Below are 27,784 nucleotides of genomic sequence, written 5' to 3' on the forward strand. Positions count from 1 at the left end.
TTGATTTCATCCATTTTATTGTCAAGGAAATTAACAGCCCGAAGGGGTTCCCCAGGCCCACACTCTCCCCACAGAGGCCCAGGGGGAACAGGCAGCAAGCGACCAGGTCTCACTACCCAGAGTCCTTGGGAGGAGGGACGAAAGGGGAAGGGGGGCTCACAGCAGAGGGCTCGGGGCGCCCCGCCCCCGCCCGATGGGCTCGGGCCTGGCGCGGCCCAGGCAGGTGTCCCAGGGGGCTGGGCCCGCGCACCTGGCAGGGGCGGCGGCGGGGCGCACGCTCACTCGCCCGTGTGGGTCCGCAGGTGGTACTTGAGCGACTGCTTGTAGCGGAAGCACTTGGCGCAGTGCGTGCAGGGGTAGGGCCGCTCGCCCGTGTGCGCGCGCTGGTGCTCCAGCAGGTGGTGCTTCTGCGTGAAGCGCTTGCCGCACTCGGCACAGTGGTAGGGCCGCTCGCCCGTGTGGATGCGCCGGTGCTCCAGCAGGTGGTGCTTGCGGATGAAGCTCTTGCCGCACTCGGGGCAGGCGTGCGGCCGCTCGCGCGAGTGCACGCGGCAGTGGTTGGTGAGCTTGGACTTCTCGCTGAAGCTCTTCTCGCACTCAGGGCACTTGAAGGGCCGCTCGCCCGTGTGAGTCCGCTGGTGGCGCAGCAGGTGCGAGGGGCGACTGAAGCTCTTGCCGCACAGGCTGCAGATGAAGGAGACCTCGTGCTTGCCGGCGTGCACGCGCTGGTGGATGACCAGGCTGATGTGCAGGCGGAAGCTCTTCTTGCACTCAGGGCACGTGTAGGGCCGCTCGCCAGTATGCGTGATCTGGTGCTTAGTCAGGCTCGATTTGTGGCTGAAGCTGCTGTCGCACTCGGGGCACTTGTAGGGCTTGGGGCCGCCACCGCTGCCTGAGCTGGGCGACTTGGGGCGCGGCTTGAGCGCGTGCTTGGGGTTGAAGGCGGGCCCGCGCTCCGGCGAGGCGTAGCCGCCGCGCACGCGGTGGATGCGCTGGTGCAGCGTGAGCTGCTGCTTGTGCCGGAAGCTGATCTCGCACTCGGCGCACTCGTAGGGCCCCTCCTTGATGTGGTTGCGCTGGTGGATGATGAGGTTGATCTTCAGCCGAAAGCTCTTGCCGCACTCCATGCAGGTGAAGGGCCGCTCGCCGCGCCGGTTCCGCTGCTGCTGGCTGGAGGCCCCGCGGTTCTCGTTCAGGTGCCGCTCGCCGTGGGAGTGGGAGTGCGAATGCGAGTGCGAGTGGGAGTGCGAGTGCGCATGCGTGGGGGGCGCCAGCCTCTTCACCGCGGGGTTTCCCAGCTGCAGGGGTGGGGGGCTCTCCTCGCCTTCGGGGGACATCTCCCCGGGCAGCGGGGTCTGATACATACTGGCCTCATACCTCCCGGACAGCTGCCCAAGGGACTGCAAGTGCTGCGGCAGTTCATCGTCGTCCTCCTCTTCCTCCTCCTCCTCCTGTTCCTCTGTCTTTATCACGATCCCCTCTGCTCCAAGGACAGAGAAAGAGAGACATTAGACCCTAAGTTTGTGTGACATGAGAAAGTCACGTTGTCGCCTAGGGCCACTGACCTGGGTGGAGGTAGAGCATCACTTTCCTCATCAGGAGATACCGCAGATTACCTTGTAGGACCAATTTCTTTCTTTTGGGAAAATCTCACTCCCTGAGGATAATGACTCCAACCCCCACGGGACTGGCCATGTAACCAAGGCTGCCTATGGTGTTTGGTCAGGAACTAGCTTAGGTTTAAGCTGGGCCACTTAGAGTTCTCTTTTGGCATTTTATGCAGAGGAGACAGGGGAGGTGGCTCTCTGTTGGGCAAGATTGGAAGCTTTTGGTGCAGCAGCATCCAGCAGAAAAGGATACCAGCTCCAAGGTCTAGTGTAAGTGGCACCCAGATCCAGCTGTACCTGAACTTGTCATACTTGTGAACCTGCCAATTATGTGAGTCCACAAACATTCCTCTTTTTTTTTTTTTTAAATTCAGTTGTCAATGGACCTTTATTTGAGTGTGGTGCTGAGAATCAAACCCAGTGCCTCACATATGCTAGATGAGGGCACCCCCCCGCCCCACAAATGTCCCTCTTTCATTTAGGTTTTTGCCAACTGTATCAAAAAGTCTTGATTCAGAGTTTTCCATCTTATTTCTAAGGACTCCTTCACCTGAACTCAGCTAGACTGGCTTCCTTCCTTCCTCAGCCCACCTGGAGATTCTCAGTGTGGTCCTGATTCTCCCTGAGCACTTCCCTGGGACTCTGGCACTCTGCCTTCTCTAGCATATTGTGAGTGTGTACTCACTGCTCCCTCAGACTACCAGTCTTGAACTCTGGGGTCAGGAGGGTGTGTGCAGTGCCCACATGTGGCTCTGACTGGTGGATGGCCTCCCCTCCTCCCAGCTCCCCCTGCTAGTCTGGCCCTTTTAGGCCTAAACAAGGCCAAGTTCTACAGTAGTGCATGAGAATGTAAGTTCAAGGGGAAAGCAGTGGCCTTCTCCTTCTATAACCTCTGTTATTTTAAGTCACTGAATTTGTGTGATATGAGAAAGTCACTTCTGTTTTGTTTTTTTGTGGTGCTGGGGTTTGAACCGAGGGTCCCATGCATGCGGGGAAAGCCCTTCACCACTGAGCTACATCCTCTGCCCCAAAGTCACTCATTTCTCTGAGTCCATCTATTAGACGGGATAAAGTACCAGTCTGAGCTTGCAGAATTCTCACAAAGAACTCTTTGAAAGCACTTCCACACCTCTGCTTTCTCTTCAGATGCACAGTATCTTGGTACAGATAAAGTCAAGAATTATCCCTGTTTCACAGGTGGAGCATCTAAGCCTATGAGATACCAAGTGATGTTTCCTAGTAAAATAAAAAGTCATACACCTTTTTGGAGCTTGTAGCCGAGGGACTGTCTGGTCTACTCCCTCACTGACTGGGAAGCTGAGTCTAGTGATATCTGTGAGCTGGCCTAGGTCTTGTTCAGTTGCTAGTGATGCTCCACTGCTCCTCTAGGGCCTGTAAACTCGTGTTAAAATGGGCCAGTGGGCTGAGTCAGGGCTGCCTCGGCAGTGTCAGGATTCCCAGCAGGAAGTGACTCAGAACATCCTTGGAGCACAATCCCTAAAAGATCAGGAAGGAGGGGGCAGCTGGTCACCCTGGTGTTTATCCTGAAAATATAGTCAGATCTAAAAGGCTGAGCCTTAGGGATGTAAACTCTCCTTGAGCACCAATGTCACTTTTTCCTTAATGAAATGATAAAAATGAAATATTTGGCCCTGAAATTCAAGACTCAAATTTCTACCAACTGCTTAGTATTTTCTAGGTTCTATTAGAATGAATGGAATTAATGGGGAATGCTCAGATAGCAATCTGGAATTCTCAGAATTTGCCTATGTCTTCCGGCTTTTATTTATTTTTTGGTACGAGGGATTGAACCCAGGGACACTCAACCACTAGCCACATCCCCAGCCCTTTTTTATTTTGAGACAAAGTCTTGCCAAGTTGCTTAGGGCCTTATTGGTGAGGCTGGCTTTGAACTTGTAATACTCCTGCCTCAGCCTCCCGAGCCACTGGGATTATAGGCGTGTGCCACTGCGCCCAGCTTTGCTCTTCTTTTATGAAAGCGAGTGTAGTATGTTAAAAAGACTTCTGGGGCTGAGGTTGTGGCCCTGTGGCACAGTGCTCACCTAACACATGTGAGGCACTCAGCACCACATAAAAATAAATAAATAAAATAAAGGTATGAGTCCATCTGCAACTAAAATAATAATAATAATAATAATAATAATAATAATAATAATAATAATAATAATTAAAAAAATACTTCTAGAATACCATATGATTATTTTAAAAATAAGGAGTTAGATCCGTTGCTTGACCGTGTAGGATGCCCATGACCTCTGATTAAGTGCAAAAATGGCAAGCTGTAGAAGAACTATAGATAAAATGGGAAAAAAAAATGGGAAAATAATCTAATAATTAGACTAAAACCAGCTGGGTTCTACCAAATTTTCAAGGAACTTAATTCTTACCTCATTATTATTTTTTTCACCCAGAATATGGAATAAGAGCAAAACCTGCCCAGTCCATCTGATAAATCTAGAATAACACTGTTTCTAAAACTAGATGAGGCTCATTCAGAAAAGCTTAGGTTCATTGCATTTATGAATATAGTTATAAAACCCTGGAATAAAATATTTGTTAAGTCCAACAGCATGTTTAAAAAATACACCATGCTGATGGTGTACACCAAATCCCGGAATGCAAGGGTGGTGGGGCCTCAGAAAAATCTGTCACAAAAACAAGTCCTGGATCAGGTGCTGTGAGCCCCACTGCCTTATATTCTTTTTTTTTTTTTAAAGAGAGAGAGAGAGAATTTTTTAATTTATTTTTTTTAAGCTTTCGGCGGATACAACATCTTTGTTTGTATGTGGTGCTGAGGATCAAACCCGGGCCTCACGCATGCGAGGCGAGCACGCTACTGCTTGAGCCACATCCCCAGCCCTGCCTTATATTCTTAAGGGTTATTTTTTAAAAAATCTTATTTTTCATGGGGTTCTTTATTTTTTTGTCTTTTTTGGAACTGGGGATCAAACCCAGGGCTTTGTGAATGTGAGACAAATGCTGTGCCACTGAGGTACATCCCAGCCCTGCTTATATTCTTGTACTCCCAAAGAGCTACAGGTGCAGAATGATTAAACTTGAGTTTTTTTTTTTTATAATGAACAAAAAATGATGGCTAGATTCTACCAGGGAAAGACAGTATAGAGCAGTCATTTTAAAAACATGCTCTCCAGGGTTGAAATTTCCAAGTTGGTTGAGGCTTCTAATGTTAATGTGGGGCTGGGGATGTGGCTCAAGCGGTAGCGCGCTCGCCTGGCATGCGTGCGGCCCGGGTTTGATCCTCAGCACCACATACAAAGATGTTATGTCTGTCAAAAACTAAAAAATAAATATTAAAAAAATAATAATAATGTTAATGTGACAGGAGAATCAAGAACACCTTGGGAGGAGGAAGTTCTTTCTGGCTGTGGCCTTAGACAATGGATGTGACCTCCCTGCCTCTAGGAGGGGGCTGGATAGATAATCGCCAAGATCTTTGAGTTCTTGTCTGAACCAGTCTTTGGATATAACAACTTCTTTCCTAGCCCAGTGCTGATCAGGAAGTCTCCCCAACCCCTCAGTGTACAGATGTCTTTCTGGAAGACCCCTGCAGGCTTGCCTCACCTGCCTGGAGCTTACCTGTGCAGTTCCTCTGCTGCACCAGCATCTGCTTGAGCTGGCTGAACTCGCCTGAGCCCTCCGTGGACTCCTCCAGGGCGTTCTCCTGTTCCTGCATGTCCAGGTCTGGCTGCTCTCCACAGGGGTCGCCCAGCTCCGAGTCCTGAAAGCCATGTTCTTCCACTTGTCCCATTAGGGGCTCTGGTGTCTCCAAGCTTTCTGAGCCCTCGTCGTTGGTCTGTACCTCGATCTTAATCACGATGCCATCATGTGCTGAGAGGAGGAGGGGGAGAGAATCCAGAACACGGTCATGCACCTGCCCAGGTTTCCACAGCCTGAGAATTTACATTCCAACAGTTCTTATTTTAGAGATCCTGAAGAAATATAATAGAGTTGGTGGTGAGTGGACAGAATTTTCTGGGCACTTGTAGACTTGAACACCAATACAAACTGGAGTCAAGTTAGGACATTTGCAAAGTTTATCCTCTATCAGCCCCACAAGCTTTTAGAGAGAACTCATTCCCTTTCCCAGGTTGGGAAGCCAGGGGCCACACAGTTTCCCTGTGGCTGGCTCATTGTCCAGGTGAATACAAAGGGGTAGGGCCTTCTCCCTTCTACTCTCACCCTTCCAGACCTCCTGGGGCTCTTCCAGCCCAAACTTTCAAGCACATTTAGGAGTACAATAGGAGCAGTTGGATTTTGTTTGTTTTTAAGCTAAACAGCGTCCTTATCATACACTGTGCCTTAAACTATGTCTTTTAGCCCTCCCCATAGGTCTGTGGGTTACCTCAGCTGCAGCGCTGCAAGTCAAGCCATCAACTGACACAGGCTCTTGTGCATACCAGGGGTGCATATCTTTTGACTTGGTGCCAATTAGGTTGTATTTTCTAACAACTTGTAAGAATTCTGGGTCTTGCATTAAAGACAACTCACTTTCTCTCCTCTGTATTTCAAATATTTTTCCCCTCAAATTTGTCATTTGCCAGTTTTAGGTATTTTTTTGCATTACAACTTTTAAAAAGTTTTCATATGTATCCCTCTCTTTCCTGGATTTTCTTAGTTCAAGTCTCCTCTGCTGCTAGATGGTGCATCTGGTTTCCTAGATTATATCCCAAGTGTTTTTTTTTTTGTCTTCTTATTAACATTTTGTAAATATTTTTATTTTTTAGTTGTAGTTGGACCACAATACCTTTATTTTATTTATTTATTTTCATGTGGTGCTGAGAATCAAACCCAGGATCTCGCACGTGCTATGCAGGCACTCTACCACTGAGCCCACACCCCAGCCCTTATTATTAACTTTTTAAAGTCTTCAATACTCTTGAAATTTATTTTTATTGTATATATGGTAGGAGGTATGTGTTCAAGTTTATTTTATTTTTTTTTCATATGGATAGACTTTTGATCTAGCATAAGCCCCTTTAATGTTGAGAAAACACATTTTTTAGTTGAGGAAATGATAAAAGTGTAATGCATAAATATATTCATTCTTTCATTACATGTTCATTGGCATTTCCTAGCACCTGCTGAGGACCTGCAGTGTTCTCCTGACCCAGGATATGTCAGTGAACAGAACTACATCTCACATAAGCCAGTAAACACAGTAAGTAAATTATACCTTAGAAGGTGATAGTGCTGTGGGGGGTGAGTGGGGAGCAAAGTCAAGTGAAGGAGGCAGATAGCCCTGCCCACAAGAAGCCTCCTCCGGTCCTGTCTTCTCTTTTCCAGTCCAGTGTGGAACAGGTCACAGAGTAATCAGACCAACCCACTAGGCTGAAAAGGGATGCCCTGTGACCTAATGCTGGGTCATTTCTGATGCTCAGCAACCCTTAATACCTCCCTGATCAGTCATGACAACCCATTGGGAAGTAGGTGGAATATACAGCAGCTCTAATGTTCCCATGGTGTAGTTTTGATAGCCTTCAGTGCGGACCCTGGCTACCTTCCCTTGGGCAGGGGAAATGTCCCACTCTTACCCTACAACATTTTCTGTATCCTGTTCTCTAGTAAACAAAACACAAAAGTCATCCACATTTACACCTCCTCCTCCTCCTGTTCAAGCTGAAAGTCACCACCTTTCCCTTGCTATGGTTTGGATGCTTTAAGGGTCTGTGTAGTAAGTAGGGTCCCAGTGTAATGGTATTGAGGTCATGGGGCCTTGAAGAGATGATTAGATTGGGGCACTGCCTTGTGAGGGTAGTCATGCTGATCTCTCACAGTGGGTTAGAGAAAGCTAGCTATTACAAAAGAGCAAGGTTGGCCTCTCTGAGCTCGTCTCATCATGTGATATCTCCCTCTCTCCCTCTCTCATGTATTCCCACTATGGGGCCGTCTGCCATGCTATGATATAACCAGAAGGTCATCACCAGAGTCAAAAGGTGCAGACGCCATGCTCTTTGACCTCCATAAGCTTATTTTCTATATAAAGTGCCAAGCTTCAGATATTTTGTTACAGCTACATAAAATGCCCCCTTTTCTCACCAATCTCAGGAAAAGTAGGGTCCCATCTCCCCCTTCTTCCTTTAACCCAAATCCTCTGTTCCTTAACCTTGCCCATGTTTTCCTTCTGGAAATTTGCTCCAAAAGTATGTTCCTTTCTCCTATCTTCAAACTTTGTCCCTGTACTAGATCATTATGCTCCCTCTACAAACATGACTTTCTTGTTTCACAAACTCTTGAAATATTTTGGTTGCCTACTCCCTAAAATAATTTTTCAAAACTGTGTGCCCCTTTGCACCATTCTGAATAAATATATAAAATGCGTCAGCAACTGCAAAAGATGTAATTTCTGGAATATTCTAAATATTGATATTTTGAAGTAAACCCTTCCCTCATACCTTAATGTCACCAGTGGAATCTAAGAACCCTAGCAATTTTTAAACCCACCATTATTCACTTAAAAAAATATGTGAACAAGTACTTCTTTGACAGTTGGAATTTTTACATCATTCCTTTTCACCTTGAACTTCTATTTCCATTCCCACTTTGCCCACAACATTTTATCCTAATAGAGCATATTTTTATGCTTAGAAGGCTTTTACTGATCGCTTCATCTGCCACAAAAATGTGTTTGTAAATTGAAAGTTTAATTTTGCTTTCATTTCTAATAACCATAGGGCTATAGGTATTCATTATTTTCCTGGATGAGGTTATCCTTTGTGATTATTACTACAGAATGATAACCAATTATCCAAGATAGAAAAGAAAAAACTTTTGGAAATGTATCTTTTGAGGATGAATAGGGATTATTTTTTTCCAACTAGTTCACATATCTGAGAATGAATACATATTCTTATTGTATTAAGAGACAGAGTTCAGAATCACTTCTATTATAATTTTCATTATCACAAATGCAAGCATTGGGAAACCTCATTTCATCAATATGTAGATGGGTTAGAAGAAGCTGTTATGAAACTGTCACTCAATTCTTTGAATTTATCCTGAATTATATGCCACAAAAATCAGATGGTTAATATATTATAAAAAATTGTGGGAATGGGATTGTGGCTCAGTGGTAGAGTGCTTGCCTAGCACATGTGAGGCACTGGGTTTGATCCTCACATCAGCACCACATAAGAATGAATGAATTAATGAATGAATGAATAAATAAATAAATAAAGGCATTGTGCTCATCTATAACTAAAAATATTTTTTAAAAAATTGTTCTTAATAGCCTATTAGCTGACAAATTGATTAGTTTCTCTTTCAATTTTATTGAAAGGGAACTATTTCAAACAATCTAACTTGGAATAGAATTTGCCTTTCAGGCCCAAGAGATGCCCTTCTTGTCATGTACATCCTGGATTCCCTCTGTTTGGTGACCCAAAGGGTCTATATGAAGAGGAGTGCTCCATAGTGAGAGGGATGGCCAGGAGGGGTCCTCTGTGTTTTCACACAGTGGAAGACGTGGGAGATGAGGACACATTTCAGGAGCCACATGTATATATGTTGGCCAATCAGTTTATGAATGAGAACGGGGGTCAAGGACCTGCAAAGGGAGCCTCAAGGCCACCCATGTTGTGCTCCTCTTGGAGAAGTTCCTATGCCCTCGAGACCATGAGTGCTTGGCGTGAAGACTAGTGTCTCTGCACCTGCCCTGACCCAGAGACCCAGTCCATGTCCCCTGTTCCACCCCACACCTAACTAAGCTGTCAGTGAAACCTGGCTGGCCTTGGAACCCAAGCCCTTCTCCCTCCCCTTAGGGCACCGCATGCTCCCTCAAAACATCTTTTCATGCCCCAGTTGCTTGTTATATAGACAGTAGGGAGCCAGTGCTCCCCCCCCAAAACAACTTTGGTAAGCATATGTACAAACAAACTGCATTTATAAGCATTTACAACTTAAAAAGCCTGGGACATCACTTTTACAGCTCTGAAAAGAGAAGCAGGTCATTCCTCAACCTCTAGGGCCTCAGATAATTCTTCTAGAAGCAGTATGGCCATTGGTACCAAACACCTCAAATGCATCTAAGTCACATCAACTATTAAGTTTTTGCTGTAAATTGTTCTGAAAGATGTTTGCTTTGACACTGGCTATGAGAAATTCACTTAATCTGTGATTGGCTCTTGATCTCTGTAATTACATGTGCACCTAAGAACTCTTGAGAAATGGGAAAATCTAGCCTACAAATTGTTTTCAAATATATTAAATGTTTTTGAAGCCTGAACTTAATAATTGATGGAACAGATATAATACTATATTCTGGAGACACTTAGTTAAAATAAACATTTGATTATTTACATTTAGCAATTTTCTTTTTGTTTCCTAGACAAGGAGAAAAAAACAGTTTCAAGTTTTTAATGCCTTCATGGGTTTTCAAGAAGCTCATGGAGCCAAGGCCTGTGATGGTAGGTAGCATTTACCAAATAAAATGGCCTAGGTAAATAAATTTGCACTTGACGGGAAACCCAAATACCATAAAGAAAATGATAAGTCTGAATACACAGAAACTTAAAATGTGTGAATTTGACATCATGTACAACCACAAGACTAGGATCCCAATTAGAAATAAAATATACTCAATATCTGTATAAATATGTCAAAACATGTTCTATCATCATGTATATCTGAAAAGAACAAATAAAAACTTAAAATTGCTATACTCTACATATAATACTATGGTCAAAAATAAACCCAATACCAAGGAAAATATTTGGATACATATGATACACATGAGCTAATATCCTTGGAATTTAAAAAACTTTTGGGCTGGGTGTAGTTTGGTGGTACGAGGCTTGTCTAGCATGTAGGAGGCCCTGAGTTTGATCCCCAGCATTGCCAAAAAGATAAATAAATAATTTTTATGAATCACCTGTAATCCCAGTGGCTCAGAGGCTGAGGCAGGAGGATTGCAAGTTCAAAGCCAGCCCAGCCCTAAGTAACTCAGCAAAACCTAGGGTCTAAATAGAATACAAAAAAGGGCTGGGGATATGGCTCAGTGGTTAAGTGCCGCTGGGTTCAATCCTAGTACCAAAAAAAAAAAAAAAAAGCATTTATGAATCAATAATAAGAAGACGAATAACTCAAAAGAACAGTGGATAAAAGAAATTCACAGAATCAGACATACGAGTAATAAATAAAGATATAATAAGCTCAGTATTACCCTTCTGAAAGTCTAAGAAAGAACATCAAAATGTTGTTTCTTTCTGTCACTTTGCAAGTAATAAAAAGCTAAAAGTACTTATTATTGGCACAGGTGTGAGGAAGCAAGTACTCGCATGTTAGATGAAGGCATATAAACTGGCGCAACTGTTTTGAAGGCCACTTGCCAAGATCTATTAGTTTAAATGGGTATATCCTCTGACCCAGAAAATTTGCTTCTAAAAAAGTTTCAGATGAAGGCACAGAGATCTATTTTAAGAATCTTTACTGATGCACTAATAACTGTGAACACCCTAAACGTACAACAGTGGGAGACTATTTAAATAAAATATGAAATCAATACACAATACTGTAATCCGCTATTAAAAAGAATAAGATAGATTCATGTATTCTGATATGTACAGATGCCAGATATTTTATTGACAAAAGCAAGTTGCCAAACAATGTACTTCTATAGTATTTGAATTTGTTTTATAGGAGGGTATACTTATGTATTATTTGTATAATTGAGGGTGTGTGTAAGTGTATGCACATGAAATTGGAGTGAATGAGCTCTTGACTCCTGAGAGAATCATGGGGGATGTGCACTCACTCACCCACTCTATGTTTTTTATTATTAAAACCAGTGTTGGGGACTGGGGTTGTGGCTCAGTGATAGAGTGCTTGCCTTGCACACGTGAGGCACTGGGTCTGATCCTCAGTGTCACATAAAAATAAATAAAGATATTGTGTCCATCTACAACTAAAAAAATTATTTAATAAACAAATAAAACAACAAAAAGAGTGTTGACATATGAACCATCTCTTCTTGCTCAAAGTAAAGAAATAATGATTGGCACTGGTTTTCTAATTTCCTCATGGCTATACTTTCTATGAGGCTTTTAAAAATCTGGTAAATGATTTTTCAACCTTTATTTTCTTTCTAAGTTACACATGTGCTAGGCTGGAGGGTTGGGTGGTTCTTCAAACCTGATTTTCAAAAAATGTTTCTATAACCCTCAACTCCCCATTTCTGGTTTCCAAGCCCATCACTTTCAGGTCTTCCTGCTGATTCTTTTGTTGTTTCTCTTCCTAACTCTAGGAACACAGCTGTACTGCCATCCCTTGAATTTTCAGTTTTAAACAGTTACCTATGGACTCTCAGGAGGTGGAGATCAGGACCACCTCCTCCAAATCCCTGACCTGCAAATGCAGATTCGTTATAACCTTAGGGGGACTGGCCTTTGGTGATCACAGTACTGGAGTATATGAGTGTCATTTACAACAGACCCACGAGGTACACTATGAGGACTTTTCTACACCTTCAAACCTTTTTTCTTCTCCTAGAGTGATTTTTTTAAATTTATTTTTTGGTATCAGGGATTGAAGCCAGGAGCACTTAACCACATCCCCAGCCCTTTTTGTATTTTAGAGAGAGGGATCTTGCTGAGTTGCTTAGGGGCTCGCTCAATTCCTGAGGCTGACTTTGAACTAAAGATCCTCCTGCTTCGGCCTCCAGGGCCTCTGGGATTACAGGCATGCACCACTGCTCTTGGCTCCTAGAGTGATTTATTCTGCTTAAGTTACTATTAATTAATATGAACTCAGCACCAAATTCTCAGCCCTGCTGTGAAGCTTTCCTCCAAAGCATTCACACATAATGGGTGTGCTTCGATTTCATCTACTTCTGGAATCTTCTGATGTGCCTAGGATATCCCTTCACAGCCCTCACCCTGCCCCCAGTCTTTTCTCTCTCTCTCAACCCAGTACTACTTTTTGTTTACATCCTCCTTTTAGCAGAGTATGGCCCCAGCTTGAGAAAGGGTGCATGGAGACCTTGACCATCTCGGGATGTCTCGATTTCACTCTTGTATTTAATTAAAGTAGTTTGGTTAAATATCAATTTCTAAGTTGCAAAAAATATTTTCCCTGAAAAAAATTTAGAGGAAAATTTTATTCTACTGTCTTCTAGCTAGTGAAGCTGTCAAGCCTGAAGCATTCTGGGGCTTGTGTCTTTGAACCTGCTCCTGATTTTATCTATTTCTTTATTTGCCTCTCTATATTAGAGGCTTTTCCCAACTGCATTGAGGTTCGTGGTTGTCCATGTAGAATTAAAAGTGAGACACTCAAGAGAGAACTGGAATGTTGGTGTATTTGGGTGGGGCTTTCTAACTCCTTGTTTCCAGGTAGGAAGCTTTGGTGGCCATCTCAGTGAGAAACTTCTTGCACTGGTCCCAAAAGTCTCCAAATAAGACAATTCCAACATACTGCCCCCAGGCTTACTCGGGGAGGTCAGCATCATCTTGGGAACCAGGTAAGGGAAGCGGGTTGGAGAGCCATGTCAAGTCTTGCTTGTTCCTGTGTTCAGTAGGGTACCCACGATCCACTGTACCTGGTGCCCCCATCCAGACCTTCTCTTTCTCACCCTTCCCAGAGAATAAGCCTCAGTCACCTGCCAGGGCTGGGGAGAGGCAGATGCCAGCTTTAGGGGCTGGGAGACAGGAGGGTGTTTAATGGCTTCTCTAAAGGACACCTGGCCAACCCTCTGGTTTCAGCGTCACCTTTACTCCCATTTCCAGATGAAATTTTTAAGTCAAGTGCTTTTTGGGAATTTACTGACATGATAATATGTTTTTATTCCTCTGAACAAACAATATGGTGAATTACTTTAACAAAAATCATAATGATGAAAACAGTGAATCATTCCTGTATTTCTGGAATGAATTTTCCATTTGCTTATGTATATTATTCTTTTTTCCACATATTTTTATTGGTGCATTATAATCGTACATAGTGATGAGATCTGTTGTTCTGGATTTGTACGTGCACACAATATAACAATATAATTTGCTCAGTATCACTCTCCCACCTCCCTCTCCAGTTCCTTTTCTCTGCTGTACTGATCTCCCTTTAATTTTCATGAGATTCCCCCACATTCCCTTCCCTTTTTCCTCTCTAGTTTTCCCATATGAGAGAAAACACACCACTCTTGATTTTCTGTAACTCCTGAGTCTTGAGCAGAGGAAAGGGGTGCACCTTTGGGTTCTTCTCGGTTTTCCCAAATACCAACTTCAGATTCAGCTTTCTAAATCTGTCATCATCGTCTGTCTGTTTTCAGGCTTGCTGTTTTCTCCCTGTCCCTTTCTGAAGTCCCTTCTCTTTGACTGCATAAGGACTCGGGGAGTAGGGAGGAGTCCACATATTCAATCTGCCTTCTTCAACTCAAAAGTCTTTCATTATATATTTTTTTAAAAAAAAATCTTTTTACTGAATAAGAAATAATATCTGCTCTCGTCTGAAAAATTTTACAAATCACAGTATGTTTTCATCCACTTTTTCTCTATCTTTTGTTTACATCACCAGCTTCGTTTTATATTTACACTTCCCTGTAGACTAGATCGTTCCACCAGCATTCCTCCCATTTCCAGATGAAATTTTTAAGTCAAGTGCTTTTTGGGAATTTACTGACTTGATATTATGAAGTCAGATAGCCTTCAGCACCCCCAGCTTCAGCAAACAAAACCCACCCCCACCCCCTGCTCCTGCCCTGGTGTCCACTGCCTACTCACAGCCAAACTTCTTGCTGCCTCTACCTGCTACCTCCTGTTCACCTCTCACCTGCTCTGTTCAGTCCTCCACCTGCCAGGCCACCAACGTTTCTCCTGCTAAGGTCACTGATAGTTTTTTTTGGTTCTTTTTAGTTATATACAATGATAGAATATACTACAACATAATTTTAAACGCATAGGATATAATTTGTTCTACTTCAGTCCCCAGTGCTTCCCCTTCCCCTCCCCTCATCCCACCCACTCCATGTTCTATTCCCTTTACTCTTTTACTATTCACTTGATTTTTTTTTTTTAATCAGAGTCTTGTGGATGTACACGATGGTGAGATTCACTGTGGTACATTCATATATGTACACGGGAAAGTTAGGTCAGACTCGTCCCGCCGACTTTCCCTTTCACATCCTTCCTCCCTTCCCTTCATTCCCCTTTGTCTACTCCTCTGATCTTACTTTTATTTCTACTCCCTGCCCTGTTTATTTTGGATTAGCTTTCACTCCAGTCAGAATAGCAATTATCAGGAACAGAAGTAACAGTGAATGCTGGTGGGGATGTGGGGAAGAGGGTATTCATAACTGTTGGTGGGACTACAAATTAGTGCAGCCACTCTGGAAAGCAGTACAAAGATTCTTCAGAAAACTAGGAATGGGGGCTAGGGTTGTAGCTCAGTGGTAGAGTGCTTGCCTAGCATGCATGAGGCACATATAAATAACTAAAATAAACAAATAAATAAATAAATAAATAAATGTTTGATGACAACAAGACAAAACTAAGAATGGAACCACCATTTGACATAGCTATCCCATTCCTTGGTGTGTATCCGAAGGACTTAAAGTCAGCATACTATAGTGACACAGCCTCTTCAATGTTTATAGCAGCACAATTCACAATAGCTAAACTATGGAACCAATCTAGGTGCCCTTCAACAGATGAATGGATAAAGAAAATGTGGTTTATATAGACAATGGAGTATTACACAGCCATAAATAATGACTTTATGGTATTTGCTGGTAAATGGATAGAAGTGGAGACTATGTGAAATAGGCCAGTCCCCAAAAGTCAAAGGTCACTGATGGTTTTTTTTTTTTTAATATTTTTTAGTTATTGATGGACCTTTATTTTATTTATTTGTATGTGGAGCTGAGAATCGAACCCAGTGCGTCACGAATGCTAGGCAAGCGAATTACCAATGAGCCACAACCCCAGCCCCAACTGATGGTTTTTAATGTGTAAATCCAATGACACTTTTTAGTCTTCATATTACTAAGCTTAAGAGTAGAATTCAACATTGTTGACCACACTTCCTCCTTCCAGAAACATTTCTCTTGAAACATCCAATGAGGCACTGCCCTAATTTTCTTGCTATGTTTCTAGCCACTCATGCTGCTTTCTTTGAAATCATATGCACCTTTACTTTTTGTGGTGCTGGGAATCCAACCCAGAGCCAGTGCATGCTAGGCAAGCTCTCCACCACTGAACTATATACCCTTTGATTCCTCTGGTTACTCCTTCTTTCCCCAAATCCTACAACAATGATTTTCAGGCCTGGGTGCACAGGAGAATCACCTTGGAAGTATTTTAAAAAACGAATACCTGGGCTCCGCCCTGACCAATCTATTCCAGACCCCCAATTTGCTCCAAGAGTCAGGTGTCTGTAGGAATCACTGCACTCTCGTCTCTTCTCTATAGACCATGCTACTCCTGCCTACGCTACCAAAGCCCTAGTGTCCAAATGTCCCAGTGCCAAGCACCTCTGGCTCAGATTTCTGTCTCTGAATTTCAGACTCTCTAAGCAGCTTCCTCCTTGGTGTCTCACGGGATTTTCTTCAGATGTGTTCAAAATTAAATTCTCATTGTTTCCTCACATGGAGCATCATGCCTCCCCTGTGCCTCAGCCAGGTGCTGGGAGTCGTCCATCCACCTCCCTTCTCCTACTACCCATTTCCACTGGTTGCCGGGTCCTTCTGAGTCTACTACAGGCTAGAGAATATCACATTGCTTTCTTTTTTTTTGTGGTGCTGGGGATTGAACCCAGGGCCTTGTGCATTCGTCTACCAACTGAGCTAAATCCCCAGCCCTCACACTGCTTTCTAAAAAGACTGAAAGGCAGTACGCTGAGTGGCGATGGGTGAAAATGCGCGTTTCCGCCATGCCTCTGGCCTGGTTTTCTCTGGCTGATCTGCTGGTGAAGACGGCACGCCTTCTCCAGGCCCGACCACCTGTGCAGGGCCGTGAACAGGAGCCCCTGTTTTAAGTATTTTGAGAGCAGGGCTGGTCCTCTGCTCTGCTCTGTACCCTCTTTGGATCTCTTTGCCCTCAGGGATCCAAACCATTCAGTGATAGATTACTGAATGAGTTTCCTTAGCCAGTTCATGACACTGTCATGTTTGATGATGTGGAACTCTGAAAGCTTTCCATTTTCCAGACATTCCCCTGCTTGATGTCAGACCTCTGGGTTTGGCTCAAGGCTGACCCTGCTGCCTTCTTCTAGGGAGAAGATGCACGACAGGACGGCTGCCACAGTGTGAAGGGGCTGTGAGGCCTGCAGCTTCCCACCCAGCCATGGGGGGTGAGGCTCCGCTGGGGCTCGGCTGAGCACAGGTGTGGGTTCAAGGCTGATCCGTGGGGTGGCAGTTCCCACACCTGTCCTCCCTCCCACTGCAGGCTCCACAGGGCTGGAGACGGCGAGTGGAAAAATATGGTGCAGCTCAGCCACATAAGGACACCTCTGTGAGGCCTCCGCTCCCAGCAGCTCTCAGGCCCTGGACACGCAAGGGCCAGTGCAGAGTGGGCTGGGGTTAGTTGCTTTTTGACTCTGCCCTGTTCTGTAGGAGGCCTGTCAGTGATGAAGATGGGAAAGTAGACAGAAAGGGGACAGATCTCCTTCGTCCCAGCCCTTCTAAGAAAATGCTAGCACAGTGGAACCTGGGCCACAAAGGCAGTTGGGACCTCACTGTATTTCAGGATTTGACACAAATCAAACCTCCTGAATTCTCACTCTCTACTTTCCATGTATTCTTTCCCATTTCTTCTACCTCAAATCTCTTTTATTTCAACATGACCCTTGTTTTTTTTGAGTACCCGGGATTGAACCTAGGGCGCTTAATCACTGAGCCATATCCCCAGACCATTTTATTTTTTTTAATTTTGAAGCAGGGTCTCACTAAGTTGCCGAGGGTATAAGTTGCTGAGGCTGGCTTTGAACCTGCAATCCTCCTGCCTCAGTCTCATGAGGAGCTGGGATTACAGGTGTGTGCCACCACTCCTGACACACATGACCCTTGTTTTGGATGTGACCAATCAAACCTTTAAAGTATGCACTGATTTTCTGCAACTAAAAGATTACTCTGCAGTGTGCCTCCTTTCAGCCCCAACCCGCAAACTCATCCACTTTTGTGTGTCTGTGTGGCGCTGCGGAGTGCACCCAGGGCCTTGTGTGGATGAGGCAAGCATATCCCCAGCCCTCATCTACTTTTAAATGCATTCATCTCTTTTGTCTGCCAGAATGAATTCAGGAACAGCCTCTCCTTTCCATTTAAATTTTCAGGAAAATTCTTAAAAAGTTCTGAAAGTGGATTTCTTTGAGACAGGCCATTACTTCTATTTTCAGAGAGTCCATCTCTCCTGTTCGTTATCTTCCTACCTAGTTCACAGCGCTGATGTTACTCATGTTCCTAGAACCCCTCTTCAGAGCCAGTTTATAGGCCCACGAATCAAAGACATTAATTTATAAAATGCCTGGGAGGTTGGCCCCAAGCTGAATTCTCCAGTTGGATCTCCTCCCTTTGCAACAGAAATGATCCCTAGTGATGTTAGGCTATTCTTGCTTGCCACATGCACCCACCAAGGACAAGGGCATGTTTCTACTGAAGATGGAGGCATGAGATGCAAGTCCAAAGGCAACTGCAGAGCAAAGTTTCCAGAAACTAACTCTGTACCATGAAAGCACCAGCAGTGAACGTGTGCCACTGCTCCAGTTTCTGTGAAAGGCATGACACTCCCAGCGCACTGACCACAGCTCTATTTACTGTGCTGCTGTGACATGCCAACCCCCATGCCAGGCTCTAGTGTTAAACCTTAATTCCAGTCCTGTTCTGTAGATGAGGAAACAGACTCCAAAAATCTGACACTGATAGGAAGGAACTGGATTCAAATGCAGGCAGCCCTACACCAGGGTACTTCTGGGCCACATAGCCTGTCTGCTGACCCCATCTAATGGCCTCATCTAGAAAACTTTGCTGGAGTCCTACACTGCAGGATGCTTCTGGTAAGGTCCCCGCCTGGTCCTTATCCTTTCCGAGACTGGCTACAGGACTCAGGAGGTGGCCTTCTTGGAAAGTTTAAAAGCACTAGTCCCCGATACATGAATGCCTTGTTTCTTGCAGGCAGGAAGGCATTCATGTGTCAGTACCCTGGCTTTATTTCAAGCAAAGAGTGAGGTTTTCCTGAGGAGATGAACCCCAGTGTTCTAAGTTTATCAGTTATCTATGCCTCAGGTGATCGTGGGGACCCCAGGCAGGTGCCTGGGCCTGCAGGCCCTTTTCCCGTACAGCTTGCTACCATGCCTTTCAGATCCACCGTGGACTGTGACTTCTGTGCTGGGTACTGAGGCCTAGGGCACAGGGCTGTGGGCTACATGCTCACCACTCACCAGCGCTGGGGTCTGTGGGAGTCTCGCCTTCCTCAGAGTCCTCCTGCTCTTGCATGGCTGGCCTCTCCCCGCGCTCCATCTGTGACATTAGATCTGGCTTGGAAATTGCATAGTCTGAAGAAGGAAGGAATGAAAATATACTGTGGGATGAGGTGACATAACATGCTATTAATGTTATCATGGGAATGTACCCTGGAATGGCCCCTCTGCAGGGACCAGCAGTGCTGGAAAAGAAACGGCCAAATGTCCAACCACCTTCCTCAGCATATACTGTATGTGTCTTGTTGGTTATAGGTGCAAATGCCTGCTCAGGGCTTCATGACAAAAACACAATATTTGAAATTTTTTAGAGCAAAAGATTAATCCTGGTAAAATCCAAAAGTTATAAAGCAAAATACTGATAGATTTTCCCACATCTAAAAAAAGTTTTGGAATTGGGAATGTAGCTCAGTAGTAAAACACATGCTCAGCATGCATGAGGACCTGTATTCAATCCCCTACACCCAAGAAAAAAATTTAAAGTTCTTTGGAAACAAAGTTATAAAAATGAAGAAAAGCATGACACTCCCAGCGCACTGACCACAGCTCTGTTTACTGTGCTGCTGTGACATGCCAACCCCCATGCCAGGCTCTAGGGTTAAACCTTAATTCCAGTCCTGTTCTGTAGATGAGGAAACAGACTCATTATATATATTACACATACACCTACACAAATCTGTCATATATGGTAAAGGGTTAATATTCATAGCTATAAATAAAGAACCTCTACGATTAGTAAAAATTAAAAAACAAAGAGATGATAGGAAATTCACATATAGAAGAAATGCAAGAGGCCAAATAAAATATATAAAAAGATACATAAGTTCACTCATCATCAAAGCAATACATATTAAAATAATGAGGCATCACTTTCCATCTCTCATATTTAAAACTGAAAAACATTTGCTCAGGCCAGGGTATGAAGAAATGGCATTTTCACACACTACTGCAGAAACACATGCTGGTCCAGCCTTCTGGGGGCTCCACGGCAGTAGCCATGAAATGGCAAATGTGTGTCCTCTTTACTCTGCAACCCACTTCTCCACATCTGCACTATTCAAACACTTAACTTCACACAAATACGCAGAGCTGTAAGTGAAAAATGGAATCAACCACTCTTCTTTGACAGCAGAAGAGTCGAAAGCCCGATGTTCACCTGGATACCACACTTTCCAGAGAGGCCCAGGTGTGCTGCGTGGAAAGTCATCTGTGGCCACCATGCATGTGCAGCAGTACATGTGTCACACAGAAACGGTGAGCAGGAACAGGGGCCAAAGGGTTCATTCATGGTGGTCCCCTGGGGCTGATTTTTTTAATAGGGGTTACTCTTTAGTACATCAGTCTAAATTGTTGAATTTTCAGAGTTACTCAGATGTATATATATAAAAAAAGACTACATTTTTTTAAAAGGGGGAAGGTTATCCTATGTAAAATTAACGATTCTAGCAAAGATAAAAGTTCTATCCAACAGCACATCTAAGGTTTAAAAATTGTTTTGTATATGCCCAAAGATTTTTCCATATCAGAGAAAAGGATACAAATAGAAGTAGATTTTTCCAAGGTTTTGACACTAAATATTCTTAATGAAAGCAACAAGAATCCACAGATTCTAAGACAAATCTCGGGGAGACTATGTCCTCCTTATGGGGGCCTAGGGTGAGCCTATGGCCACCTCATTAAGCCTCCTTATTTACACAAGGGGATGAGGACCTGAGGGACTAAGGTGTTTAGTCACCTGAATAAGAATACAGAATGCCAACAATGCCCTGGCTCCCTCAGGGCAGAGCTGAGGACTGAAGGGTGTGACTCTTGGGAAGTACCCTGCACACTGCTGGTGGCACCCAGTGTGTTTCCATCCCCTCTTCTTTTTTCCTTCCCTAGTAATAGTTTGCTGAGTAAACTAATTTTTTAAAGAAGGGTCCACAGGGAAAATATTGATGTGAGAGACCCTGATGTCTTTTCTGCCCTATCCTCCTGTCCCAGGGACTTCTCTGAGAGTGGGATCTCCATGCACATGCTGTCCTGTGATGTGGGCGGCCCAGGGCACTGTGTCCATCCACTGTGCTCTCTAAACTTCTGCTGGCCTTGTTTCCCACTACCCTAAGTTTCTGAGTGGACTGCATGCCGATGCCAAGGCGGCCCTGGTGAGGAAAGCCTTGTCCTTACCCATGGAAACCAGAGACTCATAGTTGCCCCTCATCACATTCTTGTAGAGCTCCTTCTGCCACTCAGATAGGTTTCCCCACTCCTGCTCCGAGAAATGGACGGCGACGTCATCAAACGTGACAGGGACCTGAAACCACACAACAAGGTCAGCTTGGACCATGAGGATGGCAGTCACAGGTGGTCAACTCCCCTGACTCACCCTAGGCCCTGGCTCAAATACCTCCTCCTCAGGACCCAGAGGGAAAAGTCCATACCCACAGCTCTGGGGCTTCACCAGGACCTCTCTGGAAGTCTGACCACTGTCCTGGCCACAAAGAGTGGGGGAACTGTGTTGCTTGGTCCTTTGCCTCTCACAGGATAGCTCTTGCTGCTCTGAAGCATGATCTGAGGACCAGTAGTAATATTGCCACCAGGGAATGTGCTGGAAATGCAGACTTCCAGGCTCCACCCGGACCCACTAAATCCACCTGCATTTAGAAAGACCCTCATGGGTTCACCTGCACAATAAAGTAACAAAAGGGCTGGCTCAGGCACATAATCTGTGTTTTCTAATACAGGACTGTGGAAAGGGGCAGCAGCACAGAGGAACAGAAAGAAAACCAGTCTATACTTAGCTCCTTCAGAACTTTCTGGAAAAATATGATTAAAACCTAGCCGTTCTCTAGTTTTTTAAGGATACCTCCTAAAATCAGTTTCACTAGCATGAATATGATTTATAAGTGAACTTCACCTGCAGCCTCCCTCAGGCCACCCTGGGGGTGAACCACTGATTAATGCTCATGGTGCTCAGTATCTATCTATAGGGTATTACTTCCAGAACCCCCAAAGATACCAAAATCCAAGGATGTCAAGTTCCTTTTAAATAACAGTGTAGTATTTGCATGTAACCTCTGCAGGTCCTCTTGTATACTTTAAATCATCTCTAGAATACTTACAATACCTAATACAATATAAACGCCACCTAAATAATGGTTAGACTCTTTAGGGAATAATGACAAGGAAAAAAGTCTGTGTGTGTTCAGAACAGACACAATTTTCTTTTGTCAGGTATTTTCCAACCATAGTTGGTGGAAGCTATGCAGGACCTGAGGTGTGGAAGGTGGCTGTATCTGACTGCAAGCCTCTGCATGGCATTCTCTTTAGGCTATAGCTTTGCCTTCTGTCCTCACCTGTTGAGGACAGCTCTACTGAACAGGCTTCTAAATGGTGATCCTGATCCTGGGGGCAGTTTTGTACTAGTGCTTTTACCAACAGCAGAAATATCTTGCTTTTGTGAGTCCTGTTCTTGGTGAAGCAACACTGGCAACTAGGTTTGGGTATGTTTTATTCTTTCTCAACAACTGCTTTCCTTTTCTTTCAATTAAACTAAATTCCTAAATCACTCCAATTCAGACCACTTCTTGGGAAGCCCCAGGGGGACGAGCATACCTTGGGAACTTCTCCATTGCTCCCTGGCGGCAGCCGCAGGATCCAGAAATTTCTGTTTTTCAGCAGGTTCTCCATGTTCTCCAGCCGCCTCTGCAGAAGCCCATACTCCTGCAGCAGGGTCCCCAGCACGACCCACTTGCTCTCCAGATGGTTTGCGAATTCCACGGCTGTCTTCTCACAGTCGGCTATCTTTTTTTCATTTGTCCCCGTCCTGCCCTCCAGGGTCAGTAGCCTCATGGCCTGGGCCTCCAGTTTCCTCTCCACAGCTTGGACAGCAGCCCACACGGCCAAGCGGGTGATCTCTGCTGTGGGCAGTGGCTGTTCCTTCTGGGCTGCAGAAGAGACCTGGAAGGGGATGTCCTTTTGGGAAGCTTGGCTCTGGAGCAGGGGGTCCATGTCAGCCTCAGGGACTGTGGGGGAAAGAGTCAGGGGGTCTTTCTCAGGAACTTCAGGGGAGTGGAGTGGGGCTTCCTGATGGTGGGCGGAGTGGGAGAGAAGGGAGATTTCCTGGTCAGCAGGATACTGGGTCTCTTCCTGGGAAGCCAGGTGGCCCTGGAGATGCGTCTCTTGTTCAGAAGTAGCAGGATACAGGAGTGGCGGTCCCTTCTGGGGTATATGCGGCATCTGGCCAGAAGTCTCTTGCTTGGGAGCACTGGAAGTTTGGGGCAGGGAGCCTTGCCGGGGAACAGTAGGCAACAAAGAAGGAATTTCTTTGGGGGGAAGAATTCGGGATGGGAGCAGAGTTTCTCTGGGGAGTCCAGCTGGGGCCTGATGCAGGGTTTCTTCTTGCGGGACACTCGAGAATGACAGAGGTGATGAGCGTTGGTTTTCCATGTCCTGCTGCTGGACCTGTATTCAAGGAGAGAAAGGAAAAGACAGGATTGAAGGCCACAGTCTCCAGCTGACAAAATAAATCCCTAATGTTCATATTAAGAGGTCATCAGCTTTTGTAGCAATAAGAAATGCCCCATAAACGTGAATCTCTTCTTGAGACTTCAGCACTGATTTGACATCAATGATAAAGCTGTTGGGAGCACCAAATAAGACAGCTATGCCACCCCGTTTCCTGTAGCGTGTACCCTTCACAGATTTCATCTTGTGAGTAGTGTGGACAAGGGAAGGGTACAGATATGAGTTAGAACACTTGGCTATCGCCCATCTGAACCCACGGCTGCCTGTGTCATCCTGGCCCACGTTTCTGACCTCTCTAGCTTCTGCTACACAGAAGAAGGGGACAGGGAGACCAGGCAGCAGGTGATTCAGCCCTCCTACAGGAGCCCAGGTCTCTGGGCAGGTGGGCCCTGGGCTAAGTGTTCTCTGGAGGGCTGCGTTCCTAGTGGGGATGTGGGAGTGAGGAAGAATGGGGGACTGGAAGGACAGGACAGGAAGCCACGCAGAAGTCAGCCCATTTAGAGACCTGGGTCAGAGTGGTGCGGCCTAGAACCAAAATAAAGATGTTTCCTTTTGGGACTTCAGGGATCCTCACACTCCCTATTCCCACCTCACCACATCCACCTGAGAGAACTCTAATCACCAGGGAGGTGAAGCCATGTTCTTCCGTGTGTGACCAGCTCTCTATTTATCCCGTGAAGCGGTACCTTTATTGTAAAGAAAAGAATTTCTCCTATAACAATTTCTGTCCATCTCTTCATGATCTTCCTTCAATGAATCTGCTCAATTACTATGTTTTATATACAAGTGATCTTTAAAGTAATTAAATCTTCCATTTTCTCTATTTGAAAATTAGACCTTCCCTGGTGTGCAGTCTGATTATATAGCATGTGCTCAATAAACATCAGCTGAATGAATCAACAGTAAATTGCTGAGTCACAACAAAATCATGGGAATAAATAATGAAGTTCCTTGAGTCACCTATCAGACACATCCAAAACTTCTTTAGACCTCTACAGTTTTCTTTCTTTTGTGTGTTCATTTATTCATGTATAAGCAGCTTGGCTGAAATGACATCACACTTTTAAGCTAAGAATTGAAGATTCAAGAACCCTTCAGCAAAAGGTCTTTGAGAAAGTACCGTGCATTTGTCCTTTGATGTGAGAGCTAATTAGTCAGGAATAGCTATAATCATTCAAAGTTTATTGTATCATGAACTGTGATAAGCATTTTAAAGTATTACCTCATTTAGTTCTCACAAAACCCTATGAAATAGGGACTATCAGAATCACTATCCACACCTAGCACATGAAGGTACTAAGGATAGGAGAGGCTAAGTAACTTGGCCCAAGTCACACAGCTGCCTGGCTCCAGAGCCTGTCAGTTGCCTCTGGGCCTCACTGTCTACTGAGGCAGCCAGTAGGTATGTGCTCTGATCAGAGGCTGGAGGATAATCCAGACCTGTGGGAGGCTTCCTGAGGGTGGCCAAGATGGGGTGGAAGGCCATGCCCTTAAAGACATCACCATGTACGCAGGGTCATGGGCCCCTTAGAAAACCTAATGCAAATTCTGGGTTCTCAAAAAATACAGGTAGCCACATGTGCAAAATTCGGCTAACATTTATTGAGTTCACAGATGCCTTCAACCTGAAGGCTCATCAACTAAGCCCACTCTCAACCCGGCACTGTTCCCAGGTGGAGGCAGGTCTGGGTGGCCCCTTAGGCAGAGGCCCCAATCACAGGTAAAGGCTAGCATAATGCAACACAATAGGCACATTATGGCCCTGTCTTCAGGGGGGGGATTAGGATATTTGCCTACAGCTAGTAGGAAGAAGTGAAAAATCCCTGGAGGCCAGGTTAGCCTCCCAGAGTAATACAGGGGTTTAAGTGAAACAATGAAAAAAAGCTCCAGTGTAGAAAATAAAGCCAGCAGAGCAAGACATCTCTACCAACCAGTCTAATCAGCTCAAAGGAAAATACTATTTCTTTGCTTTCTATTATTGGACCATCTCTCTCCATTTTGGGATTTGGGGAACCGGAAAGGGATCAAGGGCCACTGGGGCATGCCCCCTCCCCCCAGCCCCCAAACAAAAGCAGCCTGCTATAATTTCATCACTCCCAGTAAACCTGTGGCTGGATCTCACCCCAAGCAGAAAGAAATGATCAAACAGAGGGGCAGTAAATTATCTAAAACAAATAAGCCCAATTCTTAAAACCGCTGGGAGGGGCTAGGGTTTGAATTCTTCTGAACCATACTTCATAGGATTTAACAGTCCCACTTTTCCCCGTGTAGCATAAGCGATGAGGCCTCCAGGATTCATGCCACATTAGTAGAGATACACATAAACAACTATCTGACTTATGCAAGCTGTGCAATTTTCTTGCATGACCCAGGATGGCTCACCCAGAATTATATACCTTTAAAAGGCCCTGAAGGGGCCCTAAACCCAGAGGTCTGGCAGGTAAAAATCTTCATTTTATTTCCCAAGAGTTTCTATTATTATTATTTTAAGAACTGGGGGGGGGGTTGTTTAGAAAGCCAAGCATGCCCTCCCCCCCTTCCTGTACTCCATAGGAAAGTGAGGCTCAAAGGCACAGATTCTCATGCAGTAAACCCCACTAGCACAGCCAGGGCGTCTCAGTGAGCACACCGGGGGCTGAGGGCGTTTAAAGGCTGATTTTTAGGGGTGCACCGAGGAGAAACAGCAGCCCCAGGCCCCATCCGTCAGGACACCCAAAGTTCGGTCCAGGCCCTCCAGACGCAGAGGCTGGCAGCGGTCAGGGCCAGAGCCCGGAGGGTCACCAGCTCCCCGCGGCGGAGACACTCGCAGGGGCGCTGCCCGGCCTCCCCTCCTCCCCGACGGGCCACAGCCACCGCCCGCCCACCCAGGCCGCCCCCTCCCCGTCCAGGCCCGCAGCCCGGCCAGGCAGGCCTTTCGGAGGCTGCGGGCACCGTGCCACGGATGAGTCGCTACGTGACCTTGGGGCAGGCAGGGCAGGTCGCCGCCAGGTGTCTGTGCCTCAGTGTCTCCGCTCTGCGAAATGGGAGAGCCGCGTCAGCGCCGCGCCCGGGCCGGGAGAGGCTCGGCAGGCCGAGCTCTGCGGAAAACGTGCGGGCGGCCACCCCGACGGACGCAGCGCCGGCTCCGCAGCGAGCGAGCGCGCCGCCGGCGCCCCACCTCGGGGCCGCGTGTGCCGGGGCCCGGCGGCCGCGCAGCCTCGCACGGACGGCGGCCGATCCCCGGCCCGGCGCTGGCCCGCAGCGCCCCCCCAGCCCCAGGGCGCGCGAGCCCTCCAGGGCGCCCCCTCCCCCGCCAACGTCGCAGCGCTCCCGTCCCTTACCGAGACCCCAGGCCGGGCCGCCGAGCCCGGGGCACGCAGGCCGTCCCCAGAGCCCCGAGGCCGCGCGTCCGTGCGCGCGCGGGCCGCCCTCACCGGCGCCGGGGCCGCCTCGGCCATGGCCCTGCGCTGTCCGGCCCGGGCCCCGCGAGCCGCCGCCGCCGCGCGCAGGCCTGGCCGCCGGGTCCTCTCCGCGGGCGGCGCCGCGCGGCCCTGCCTTCCCCGCGGGGCTCGCGCGCGGCCGTCGGGCCCCGGCCTGCTCGGGGCGCGCGGGCGCGGGGCCGCGGAGCCCGGGCGGCGGCGTCGGAGCGGGGCGCGCGGCTGTGCGGGCGGCCCGGCCGGCTGCGCCCCGGCCGCGAGCTGGGCCCCGGCCCTCAGCAGCGGCCCCCGGCCCGCGCGCCGCCCCTCTGCGGCCGCCGCTGCGACCCCGGCTCCGGCCCCGGCCCCGGCTGCGAGCTGCGCTGCCGTCCCGGCGCCTCTTCAGCAGGGGAGCTGCACAGCAGCTGCCATGTTGATACAAACTGCATCCTGGGAGGCATGTCCCTCTCAGGCCGTTTAAAGAGAAACACTCCGAGGCTCGTCGGAGGCTGCCGGAACCCAGACAGCTCCATCTACAGCCGGTAGGAGCGAACAGTGTCGAGCGAGCAGCCTGGCGGCGACGGACACGCCCTGAGCCGGGCCAGCCCGTCGTGGAGACCGGGCCGAGCCGCCGGGCCTCCCCCCGGGACCCCGGGCCTCTCACCTGGGGTCCTCCCGGCCGGGCACCCGCGGGCGAGGCGGGCGGCGCGCGGCGGGGCGGAATTCGGAGCGCGCAGCCCCGGCGACGTGCTGGGGTCTGGAGGCGGGTCGATTGGCTCCGACAGCCTTCCTCCCGCCGGCTCCCGCTCCCCTCACACCCAGGACCCGGGCCGTTCCCTTTCA

At 46.8% G+C, this 27,784-nt stretch overlaps 1 protein-coding gene across 4 annotated transcripts; it reads right to left on the reverse strand.

Annotated features, from left to right (window-relative positions):
- Window positions 1-27,769, reverse strand: Znf777 (zinc finger protein 777). Of its 4 annotated transcripts, XM_078040768.1 has the most exons (7): window positions 26,867-26,968; window positions 26,505-26,559; window positions 22,635-23,483; window positions 21,207-21,333; window positions 19,002-19,115; window positions 5,226-5,477; window positions 1-1,483 (listed from the first exon to the last, which is right to left on the reverse strand). In XM_078040768.1, the coding sequence occupies exons 3-7, from the start codon at window positions 23,466-23,468 to the stop codon at window positions 279-281; spliced, it is 2,532 nt and encodes an 843-aa protein (XP_077896894.1). In that variant the 5' UTR covers window positions 23,469-23,483; window positions 26,505-26,559; window positions 26,867-26,968; the 3' UTR covers window positions 1-278. The 4 variants fall into 4 exon arrangements, with proteins under 4 accessions (XP_077896894.1, XP_077896895.1, XP_077896893.1 ...); XM_078040769.1 differs by lacking the exons at window positions 26,505-26,559; window positions 26,867-26,968 and adding an exon at window positions 27,606-27,769; XM_078040767.1 differs by lacking the exon at window positions 26,505-26,559 and having other exon boundaries at window positions 1-1,480; window positions 26,867-27,011.
- Between the last annotated feature and the right edge of the window lie 15 nt (window positions 27,770-27,784).

This window comes from Ictidomys tridecemlineatus, chromosome 2 (assembly GCF_052094955.1).
Source record: "Ictidomys tridecemlineatus isolate mIctTri1 chromosome 2, mIctTri1.hap1, whole genome shotgun sequence".
Taxonomy (NCBI): Eukaryota; Metazoa; Chordata; class Mammalia; order Rodentia; family Sciuridae; genus Ictidomys; species Ictidomys tridecemlineatus.

Coding starts and splice junctions, on each gene's coding strand:
- Znf777 (XM_078040766.1), bottom strand. CDS start 26,983: ATGGCCGAGGCGGCCCCGGCGCCGGTGAGGGCGGCCCGCGCGCGCACG. Junction 21,334..22,634: donor GCAATGGAGAAGTTCCCAAG/GTATGCTCGTCC, acceptor GTGTGGTTTCAG/GTCCCTGTCACGTTTGATGA. Junction 19,116..21,206: donor TGAGTCTCTGGTTTCCATGG/GTAAGGACAAGG, acceptor TTCCTTCTTCAG/ACTATGCAATTTCCAAGCCA.